At 36.0% G+C, this 12,044-nt stretch overlaps 1 protein-coding gene across 12 annotated transcripts in view; it reads left to right on the top strand.

The window, feature by feature from the left end:
* CEP170 (centrosomal protein 170) overlaps positions 1–12,044 on the top strand; it is a 134,841-nt gene that overhangs the window by 81,441 nt on the left and 41,356 nt on the right. For 11 of the 12 annotated variants that reach the window (XR_002824016.1, XM_023730885.1, XM_023730883.1 and 8 more), the window contains 2 exons: positions 7,755–7,904; positions 11,461–11,587. Coding sequence is in view for 11 of the 12 variants with exons in the window: in XM_023730885.1 (XP_023586653.1) it covers positions 7,755–7,904; positions 11,461–11,587 (277 nt within the window). In the remaining variant the exon portion in view is untranslated. The remainder of the gene's footprint in view (positions 1–7,754; positions 7,905–11,460; positions 11,588–12,044) is intronic. The other variant, XM_023730884.1, reaches the window with a different exon arrangement.

Genomic DNA, 12,044 nt, shown 5'->3' with positions numbered 1-12,044 from the left:
AGGTGTGCCTGACCCAAGCCATGGTGTTTTCAGTTGCCTCACATATATGTGAAAGCTGGACAATAAATAAGGAAGACCGAAGAAGAATTGATGCCTTTGAATTATGGTGTTAGTGAAGAATATTGCATATACCATGGACTGCCGGAAGAATGAACAAGCCTGTCTTCGAAGAAGTACAGCCAGAATGCTCCTTAGAAGTGAGGATGGTGAGACTTTGTCTTACATACTTTGGGCATGTTATCAGGAGGGACTAATCCCTGGAGGAGGACATCATGCTTGGTAAAGTAGAGAGTCAGTGAAAAAGAGGAAGACCCTCTAGACTGATGGACACAATGGCTACAACAATGGGCTCAGACATAGCAATGATTGTGAGAATGGTACAGGATTGGATAGTGTTTCGCTCTGTTGTACATAAGGTCTCTGTGAGTCAGAACTGACTCAATGGCACCTAGCACCAACAACATACCTCATAATAATAATACTCTCCCATGCCCCCCGCCATTTGACCTCCCTATGATACCTACCTCGTTAGAAGATCCATCAAAGTACCACGTTCCTTCCTAGTCTTCCAGGTAAATCACGAAAACTTGTAGTGAGAAGAAAAAGCTAAACAATAAATGAAAACATTTGGTCACAGTAGAGGGCTTGACACTTTATCCTTCTGAAAGAAGAATTTCTCCTCCTTGAAAATTTCATATCCTAGACCAACTCTGCCACACACTTTTCCTGTCCTAACTTTTGATTCTTGTACATAGTGTCAACCTATCTCCAGTCAAATGCCTCTGATTAGCATACTCTTGTCCTCATGGGGCTTTGTTTCTCCCAGTGCTGTTAAGTAAATCCCACAGGAACCTTCACCTTTTTTTTCAGTGGGAAGCTTAAGACTTAATAGATTTGCCTCACTTATTTTCCTGTTGGAGGAGCTTTTCACTTACTGTGCTCTCAGCCTAGTAAGCTCTTCCTTGTTTTTTGAGTGGTTAGCACCTTCTCATCATTGAGTTCTTAATTTAAATGTCACCTTTTTAAAGAGGCTTTCTTTGACCACCTTGTCTAAAGTAGCCCCAGCATCCCCCTCTTCCATCTCACCAGCAGATTACTGTGTTTAATTTTCTTCATAGAATTCATTTCTCTCTAGTTTATTTTCTGGACTTTTTAAAAGACCTTATCTTATTACTTGTGTATTCCTTGTGCCCAGAACAGTGCCTGACGTATAGTAGGCACTCAGTAAATATCTTTTGAATGAATGAGTGAATGAGAAAGATAAAGTTGTGACATGTTTTTTCATTATTGTCAATATTTGTATGTGGTTAGCCACATACTAGCTAATTTATTTCATTGAATTTATAGAGTGATTAAATCCAACCAGGCCCCAACAAAGAGGCTTTCCCATGTTTTTATGTGCTGAAAGTAATTTATTTCTTGATCCTAAAATGACTTATTAAAATGTATAGTTAAAAAACTTATATATGTTATAAGCTTAGCTTTATAATAAATGAGTGCTGCAAAAGAATACAGATGTTGTCAGAAGAAGTATGTAAGTTTCAGAGACTTTGCCTTGATTAATAGGAGACTAGAGATACTTTGAGTTTGTAACAATGCCTAGCTAACAACTTCCTGCTTAACTAGCTGTTTGACAGGGAAAGACGAAGATGGTCATTGGTGAATAGCCAGATTTTAGAGACAAAAGGAGGGAATGCACAAAGAGGAAATGAGCCATAAAGGGGAAAGAAATCAGACATTTTAACTATAGAAGCTTTAGATTAGACTTGCACATTATTAGAAGGTATAAAAGAAGGAGCCAGTACAGAAAAATGATGGACAGTTATGCAAAGAGAAGATACTGTGAATGTAAGACTCCTAAGGAATGGGAGGAATCAAGGCACAAGATAGATTAAAGGAGAGACAAAGAATTGAGAGCACGTTTTTTCTCCAGACAAGAGTGAAAAGGAAGAATAGTTCAGATAGTGCTTTTTTTTTTTTTAACTGAAGGTAAAATTGACATAACATAAAATTCACCATTTTAGCCATTTTAAAGTATACAGTTCACTGGCCTTTGGCATGTTCATAGTGTTGTGCAAACATCACCACTGTCTAATTCCAGGACATTTTCATCATCTCGAAAAGAGATTCCATACTCATTAGTAGTCACTCCCCATCTCCACCCAACCCTGCAACCATGAATCTATTTTCTCTTTAGATTTGTCTATTGTGGCCATTTCATATAAACAGAACCATGTATTATGTTGTCTTTTGTGTCTGACTTCTTTCACTGGTTATGTTTTCAAACTTTGTCCAATTTGTGGTACATATGAGTACTCCATTCCTTTTTATGACTGAATAAAATTACATTATGTGGATAATGTCACATTTTGTTTATCCATTCATCTGAGGGACATTAGTGTTGTTTCCACTTCTAGCTATTATGAATAGTGCTGCTCCGAACATGCATGTACATGTGTTTGTTTGGGTACTCTGATGAATTGTAAAATAATTTCTCTCCCACCTGTTTCTGAGCTCTCTCATTTTCTAACAATTTTGTCTGAATTTTAAATTTAAAATTTGATTACAAATACATTATAAAAATCACAGTGTTAATCATACATATCATTTATTCTACTGAATTTGAAGGGATTTTTCTTTTTAAAAAAGAAATAAGACTTTTATGGAAAATTAACAAGTTTTTAAAACTTCTCTAATAAATCATCCTGATTTTGTTCTTTGGCATTAGTGCGTACAACTCCGCATAGTTGTAAAAGTAACCATGTGTTAACTGATTTTTGTAGACTGTGGGAACCTCCAGTGGAGCCCTGGTGGCACAGTAGTTAAAAGCTTGGCTGCTAACCAAAAAAAGGTGGATAGTTCGAGTCCACCAACTGCTGCTTGGAAACCCTATGGGGCAGCTCTCCTCTGTCCTATAGGGTCACCATGAGTCAGAATTGACTCGACCACAACAGGGTTCTTTTTTTTTTTTTTTTTTAGTGGGAACCTCCAATAGTTATTTGAAGTGGTAAAGACCCTGCTCATCGAGGAGAGAGGTGTTTGGATCATTGAAATTGAAATGAGTGCATTTTTACTTAGAACCTTGAGATGATAGATAATACCAATGAAATACTATTCTTCAATTGTTATTTTAAAATAAGCTGACAAAAACTTGGTAGTTAAATTCCCATTAAAGTTCTCATATCTGTGGGAAGATGTATTCTGAATTCCAACTGATTTCAAAAATTTTTAAACTGATAAAGAACTATTGCTATTGAAATACCATTTTGCTCTGTATTTGCATTACCGTATTTATATGTCTAAGGTCTCTCCCTCTCCCTTTTTACACTAGTCCCTACATTCTGTCACCTTAAGCAAGCATCCTATATCTGATGTTAGCAAATATAATTTTGACCTCTCTTTGCAAGTACTTAAGAGGTATAATATTTACAAAATCCCCATGAAAGTAGTCCTTGTATTCTTAGTTGGATATACCACTGTTCTCCCCACACTTCCAATTTTAGAATTAGAAACTGAACTTTTTAGGTATAGTGTATGAGCTTTTACACAATAATAATGATGATAATGGTAAGATAGCAGAAAATCAAGGTTAACTTTTTTGTAGGCTTGGCATGTATTGTATATACCAGTCATTTATCATGTTTGCTTTTTTCAATTTAAAACTAAAATCTAAAAATATAGCCTGCTTCTCATAGAAATTTTGTTTTAATTACAGAGTGTCCCTGTGTGATTCTTTCAGGTGACATTCTCTTTTTTTTATACACTCCTATACTGGAGCCCTGGTGGCGCAGTGATTAAGTGATATGGTTGCTGACCAAAAGGTCGGCAGTTCAAATCCACCAGCTGCTCCTTGGAAACCCTATAGGGCAGTTCTACTCCATCCGGTAGGGTCGCCATGAATTGGAATCAACTTGATGGCAATGTGTTTGGTTTGGTTTGGTTTGGTTTTATACAATACCTAAGCTCCTAGAGAGCAGGGACTAAGTCATATATATTTTCATATCCTCTATGGTGGTGGTTTGCCCTCGACTACTAAGCTAAAGGGTGACGATTTGAAGCTGTCCAGCAGCTCCATGGAAGAAAAGCCTGGTGGTCTACTTGGATTACCCTATGGAAAGTTCTACTCTATAACACATTGGGTCACCGTGAGTTGTAATTGACTCAGTGTCAGTGGTTTTGTTTTTTTTGGTATGGTTGCTAGCCTGGAATCCTACAAATGAGTAAGTACCTTACCTCAGCAACAGGATGTTAAAATTAATGTTTAATATCAACACCTAGATACAGTTTTGAAATCTGAAAATGAGATGCCAAATATTCACATGCAGATATTCAAAGGAAAAGATGTGCCATAATTCTTGGCGTGGGATGGGGAGAGAGGTGCTATCTTCTTACCCCAAACCTAGAGGCCATGGGAGGTGTCAGAGCTTCACTTCCCAAAATAGAGATGCACTAGGTCAAGGGAACTATAGGAAAGAGCACATAAAAGCCACTCCCCACCCGCAAGATAAATGAGTTCTCGCTAAACATCCACTGGCCCCAGAGAGCTGAGATAGTACAAGTTCAAAAAGAAGTGTTTTATTCCTGTACCACTCCCCTTCCTTCTGTTTCTACCGTGGAATAGTCAAACTGACAAGCAAACTTAAGGTGGTGAGTTTTGTTAGAGAAGCAGCATAAAAATAGAAATCCGACCCTGTTTCCTACTGCAGGCTTCTATCCTAAGGAAGTCCCTAGCTGGTGAGAGACCACAATTTTGTAGACAAAATCAAGTGTGGGGTTTTGATTTAGACCAGGTAAGGGTGAGGTGGAGGAGAAGAGAATCATAGTGTTACTGCATTTGAAGTATGTTTTGAGAGCCATCTAGGGGTGAGAGGTAAGCAGCCGTATATGGTTGGTAATAGAAGTATGAAGTCTTGAATGTGAATGAAATCACCTAGGGACAGAATATAGAATGAGGAGATGAGAAAACCAAGCAAACCTGGTCTCAACTTTGAGGAGCTTTCAAGTTCTGTCCAATTGTTAGATCATATATCAGATTATATGTACTTTTTTTAATTTGAAAAGTATAATAGCTTTGAAGTATACAGATTCAAGCTGTTTATGATCTCTTCCCATATAACTTTTAACTTCCCCTAAAACATTAGTTCTTTTTGTATATGTCTTTTGTTGTCATTTCAAAATAGGATCAGAAGTGATTGAAGTGGCTTATTATATTTTATTTTAAACTGCTGGTGCTTAAATGTTTGAGGAAATCAAGTCTTAAGATTAAAATTAAAATAGACTAAAATTAAATACCTCTGAAGTCAGATAATTACTTAAGGTAATTTCTAAATTAGCGTGTTAAACAGATGTAAAATTCAAGTAATCACATGGGGTTATTTTTACCTTTTACTTCCTTTTTTTTTTTTTTAATTGTACTTTAGATGAGGGTTTACAGAACAAACTAGCTTCTCATTAAACAATTAGTACACATTGTTTTGTGACATTGGTTACCAACCCCACTACATGTCAACACTCTCCCCTTCTTGACCTTGGGTTCCCTACTACCAGCTTTCCTGTCCCCTCCTGCCTTCTAGTCCTTGCCCCTAGGCTGGTGTGCCCATTTAGCCTTGTTTTGTTTTATGGGCCTGTCTAATCTTTGGATAAAGGGTGAACTTCAGGAGTGACTTCATTACTGAGCTAAAACGGTGTCTAGGGGCCATACTCTCGGGGTTTCTCCAGTCTCTGTCAGGCCATTAAGTCTGGTCTTTTTTTGTTTTACATTCTTCTCCAGCGCTGTCCGCTGTCCGGGACCCTCGGTTGTGATCCCTGTCAGAGCAGTCAGTGGTGGTAGCTGGGCACCATCTAGTTATACTGGACTCAGTCTGGCGGAGGCCATCATAGTTGTGGTCTGTTAGTCCTTTGAATTAATCTCTCCCTTGTGTCTTTGGTTTTCTTCATTTTCCCTTGCTCTCAACGGGGTGAGAGACCCATGGAGTGTCTTAGATAGCTGCTCACAGGTTTACCTTTTACATTTAAACCGAGTTAGATATTTTTCTAGTAGTCATAAAAATAAGGAAACAAACTTCGGTAAATTTAGGGGAAGAAAATTACTTGTGTTAGAAATAATTTTAATTATTATTTTTAAGACAGACACTGAAATAACTTGAATAGGTCTAATTAGCTTCCTTTACAAATGGAGTTAAAGGCAGAGGACACAGAAAGGTATACTCAGTTTTTCCCCCCTAGTATTGTTAAACTTAACTTATTCTGATGTTTAACAAAATGAAGCAGTTTTTGTTTTTTCCCTTTAGTACTCTGTGCTCTCCCATGTATTATTAAAATTCATATTGGATTTAAAGTTAATAGTATACAATTGGCTCTTAAAGCAAAGATAATTTGAGTAGTAAGTGGTTCAACAGAATATAGGTCATAATTTTTGAAACTAATAGTTATATTTGAATTAAATATTAGGTAATAAGGCGATGTAGTGGTGAAATTTCCAAGCTTTAGTGAATTTGAAAATCCAGTACCTGCTTTACTAAATGTGAACTTCAGAAAGTTTATCTAATAGCAGTACTATATGACTATTTAACAAAATTTCAAGAAAGTAGTTTAGCCTAAGGTATTTTTCTCTTGGTGTAGAAAATAAGGCTCTTTGAGTAGGTTCCAAGGATCCTTTCTACAAATTGCTCATTCAGATGCATAATACTTTTTAGGATTGTAATAATCAAATCCACAACTGATAGCTGAATAAGCATTGGGAACAACCAAAAACCAAACCCAAACCCATTGCCGTTGAGTCGATCCTGACTCATAGCGACCCTATAGGACAGGGTAGAACTGCCCCATAGAATTTCCAGGGAGTGGCTGGTGGATTCGAACTGCCAACCTTTTGATTAGTAGCTGAGCTCTTAACCACTCAGCCGCCAGGGCTCCACTGGGGAACAAAGTAGAGATTTAATAGTAAGATGGAGTGTTAAAGTTTATGTAGCTGCACCTTTCTCCAGTCTGTTGGTTGATAGATATCCAAGGGCCTATTATGTACCAGGAAATGAGTAAGACTCAGATTCTGCTCTTAAAAAAAACATATAATTATTGATCTCTGTATTTAGGATATTTTAAAAGTTTTGACCAAGACAACCTGCTTATTGAAAATGCTGATTTGTGTCAGTAGCCCAGAAATCTGCATTTCAAACAAAGATATTTAGGTAATTGTTAGGCACAATAAAGTTTGAGAATTATGCTATACTCTCTACAAAGATCATACAGTAAAATCTGTTATTTGGGCCCTTAGAAAAGTATATGTATAAATTTAACTCATGTAAATGTTAGACGTTTGTTAGGGAAGGCACAGATAAAGTTAGCCATATGTTTATAGTTTTTCAGCATGCTTTTCAAAAATTACAGAGCAGAGAAACAAGCTGAAGAGGTACTGTTTCCTACCTCTGCATTATTATGATGTTTGACAACATTATTAACATCTTTTAACAAATGTAATATTCTAAATATTTCTTATTTTTATCAAATACTACATTGGCTATATATTTAAAAAGGACAGTTATGTTTATATAAGCTGTCATTTGCCTCTTTTTTCTCCAGCCAGCACACCAATTTGGTGTTACTCTGTCTTTAAAAGTTTTCCTTATTATTGAAATTACCTACTGAAATTAATTTAAAATATTTTTATTTGCCTGTGCTGTTAATGATAATATTCACATATTAATCTGATGCTCAGGCTTTCTATTTTCATTTATAAAATAATTTTCTCCCCCTAGGTCTTTGGAGTAGATGACAATCAGGATTATAATAGGCCTGTTATCAATGAAAAACATAAAGAGCTGATAAAAGATTGGGCTATCAGTTCTGCTGCAGTAGTAATGGAAGAAAGAAAACCACTGAGTACACCTGGATTTCACAACTCAGAGGTACATATCTCTTTCTTATACTTTTTACATGCATAAAATGTAAATTTTTATCACATTATTTTAAGTAATTGACATATCCCCTTGTAAAACACTTCGAAAAACCAAATTTTCATAAACTATTTCTAATGAAAGCCTAAAGCAGTTTTGCAACAATTCAGTTTTAGTTTTTGTTACTCTCTTTTTTTAAATTAATATTCTTTAGTCAGTAAGGAAAATGTTAAATTTCAATGAACAGTTATTGGGCTGTATGCTCACTGCTCTAATTGGCATCATGAGATAAAACAAGAAATATTGTTGTCTTAGTTTCTTAGAGCTGCTAAAACAGAAATACCACAAATGGGTGGTTTTAAAGACCAGAAATTTATTTTCTCACATTTTGGGAGGTTAGAAATGAGACTTCAGGGTACCGGCCCTAGGGGAAGGCTCTCTCTCTGTTTCTGTCGGCTCTGGGGGAGTGTCTGTATCTGTTTTTAGCTTCTACTCCTTGGAGATCTTCATGTGGCCTGGCATCTGTCTTCCCTCATCTCTGCTTCCTTGCTTCTGTTCCTAATCTGCTCTTTTTATATCTCAAAAGTGATTGTCTTAAGACACACCCTGCACTGACATGGCTTCATTAACATAACAAAGAAAACCTTATTCCCAAATGGTATTACATCCACAGGTATATGAGTTAGGACTTACAACACATATTTTGAGGGGACACAACTCAGTCCATAGTAATTGTATACTGCTTATACCTCCTAGGAGGTCATGTATTTGAAATGGAAAGACCTGTGTGTCATGCCAGTAAACATGTGCAAGGTAGCATGTGATAGATAGAACTTAGATACCTAAATAAATGCCAGAGCACTGTAACCCTGGATGTGATTAGAATAATGTGAAATTAATGACAGTTTGATTAATATCGTATAGAGTTTGTATGGCATAGTAGATCTAGAAAGACCTGAGCTCAAATCTCAGTACTGCCACTTAACATAATTTTACGAAAACAACATCGTGCCTTCTGCATGCTCCACCCCACCCTCTGTGAGGTATTTTCATAAGCATCACTATGTACCATGGAAAAAAAATTTGACATAGTGGTGCTTATGAAAATACCTCCTGTGGGAGGGTGCGGTTAGCAAACAAATGTAGAAGGCACGCATTATTTGTGTGAAAATACAGTACTAGCTGAGCTCACCTAAGTAGTATTTTTGTTAAATTCTATTTAAAGGAAGTTTAATGAAGTACAGAGAGCCCTGGTGTCTCAGTGGTTAAGCTCTTAGCTGCTAACCAAATGGTCAGCAGTTTGAACCTACCAGCCGCTCCGTGGGAGAAAGATATAGCAGTCTGGTTTGGTAAAGATTACAGCTTTGGAAACCCTATGGGGCAATTCTGCTCTGTCCTATACTGTCATGGTGGAACTGACCGGATGGCAACAGGTCAATGAAGTACATACAGCATCCAACACAGTACCTGCCTCAGATTTACGCATTCAGCAAATGTTTATTGCCTGTAAGAGACATTTAGGATTTTATTCCATACTGATGTGTGGAAAAGAAATGTAAAAAATATATATAATTCAGATGTATTAACTAATTATAATTTATTCAAATAATAAGAGCTAATATTCAGTGAGAACTCTCAACGTGTCATTTTATAGATAAGGAAACTAAAGTACATGGAGATTAACTTGGCCAGGTCTTAAAACTAGTACCTCTTGGAGGCAAATTTGAACCATAAGCAGCCTTGATTTCTCAACTCATTCTCTTACTCATATGCTATAGTGCCCCTTGGGAAATGAATTAATTTAAAATATACGAATGATAAATAAATATAAATAGAATAAACTCAAGATATAAGTAAAATAAAATATAGATGAAATTACTTATTTTGCAAGTAAAATATGATAAAATATAAATATTTTATAGAAAGGTAAATAGACCTGTATGTTTGAATTAATGTTAAAATTGTCCCTTTATGGTCTGCCACTTCCTGAAAACTGTCAAAGCAATTATTATATATTAGTGTTCTTTTTCCCCACCTTGATCATGGAGAATTTTTACTCTGGTTTTTATTCTACAAGATGTTTAATTTACTTATTGAAAGAAGGTGATATTTATTCGAGGCATTGTGTGGGTATTCTGATTAACCCAGGAAGGGTTCTAGTGAACTAAAATAAACTCCTTCCCTGGTGCTGTATCCCCTCAACCTAGGCCCAGTAAAATTTATATATATCCCCAGTATGTACCTGCCTATGTAGGAGTTACCTAAACAGGCCATTATAATGATTTTCACTGAATGGCTCTAAATAAAAGTCTGTCAATGAAACCCACCTTGTTTTGGGTATTCCTAGCATGGTGTGAATTCGTATTCCTAGCATGGTGTGAATGGCTGTGATACCATCTTCAGTACTCAGAACTGTAGAGCCCAAAAAGACAAACCAAACCCATTGCTATCCACTTGATTCTGAATCATAGTGACCCTATAGGACAGATAGGTACCAGAAAACCTTGAAAGTGAATTAAAGGATTTAGCAGGCTTTGGTTTACTTGCATCAAATGGTGTACCAGAGGCTTCATTGTATGTACATCATCCTGTATAGTTAATCTACTATTTTTGAAATCATATAGTATATAATCTGCATGGATTATTTATTCCGTCAGTATCTAACCTGTCATCATTAATACAGTAAACCTGACACTTTTAATAAAATATTTGTTTCGAATAGTTCAAAATAAACTTTCAGTCGTTGCTTTCCACTCCCTAGTGTCATTCCAGTTTCAGTATTTAGCCTTGGTGTAGATTTTTAGTGAAAAAGAACACATATTTATATTTTTTCTATATCCTCTAGATCTTGCCATATTAAATGCCTAGAATTGCCTTGGTTTTAAAAATTGTCAGTGTTTGTCCATCAGTCTGTGGGACTATATCATGAGTTAAATTCCATTTCAAAGTTCAAGGAGCCCTTGCCTTAAAGACAGATCTAGGCATGGGCAGGTGTGGGTCCAGACCAGTTTATGGAAAGATTGTTGAAGGTTGAGTAATTTCTAGCTCCTTCTAGATATGTTTAAAGTGCTATAGAGAGAAGTCTAAAGGTTGGGCTTGTTGAACTCCCTGAAGACATGACCTAGCAGATTTAATACTTTCTGAGACTCTGGAACAAATCAGACTTCTAGAGACATTTAGAGAGCTAGAGAACAACTTTGGGATAAACCTTTGAACTCCCTGTTCTTAGACTGCAGAACTAACTCCACTGGTGTAGTCACAAAACTATGATATAAACCTGAACCTATCTGTCAGCCCAATAAATTTTAATAAAATAAGAGTTTACTTTAGTAACATTATTAGCATTTAATAGAGAAAATTATGCTGCATTCACAATAATATTAGAATATTATAGTCAAAAGGGGAACCTTGGAGAATCTTCATTTTATATCATTTTAATAAATGATAATATAGCAACGTGAGATATAATTATTGGTTTGTATAACATGTTAATGTGACTAAATGGAATTTTGTTTTGTGAGAATCAGATTAAACCAGGCTACATTATTCTCTTGTTTTTCACCTTTAGGAAAGCACATCTTCATCTGGAAATAAACGTTGGGTTTCACAATGGGCTAGTTTGGCTGCTAATCATACAAGACATGATCAAGAAGAAAGGATAATGGAATTGTCTGTGTCTCTTCCTTTAGAGAATGGTATTCTCTCTCCTTTTTTAACCATACACCACAGTTTTTCAAAAACAAACTAAATTTAGATAGTGAGAAATAAAGCATTATGTTCACATACTACTCTCATGTTCATACTAAATGTATGATTTTATTTTGACTAATAATGCAAATATCATTAAAGTATAATCGTAACTGAAGATAAGAAGGAAAAGAGACAATTTGTAGGTGAAGCACCCTTATCAGTTTCACTTTTCTCCTTCCCAGGAGAGGAGCTGCCTAAGTTAAACAGGGCTGTATTATCTCCAGCAGTCTTCAGAGTCTCCCCATTTACTGCCCTGTTCATTTACTCTCCAGTGAGAGGAGTTCGCAGATTGGTTCGCATAAACTAGGCATTGTTTAGTAAACAAATAAACCAGACAGAGGGGCTAGATAAATTTACCAAGGAATCCATTATAAAAGTATCAAGTATTAACTGTAAAAAGCA

The sequence above is a fragment of the Trichechus manatus genome, unplaced genomic scaffold (assembly GCF_000243295.1).
Source record: "Trichechus manatus latirostris isolate Lorelei unplaced genomic scaffold, TriManLat1.0 scaffold00039, whole genome shotgun sequence".
In the NCBI taxonomy this organism is placed as follows: Eukaryota; Metazoa; Chordata; class Mammalia; order Sirenia; family Trichechidae; genus Trichechus; species Trichechus manatus.
Note: the sequence above shows the minus strand (reverse complement) of the source record. Positions and strands in the feature narration are given on the sequence as shown.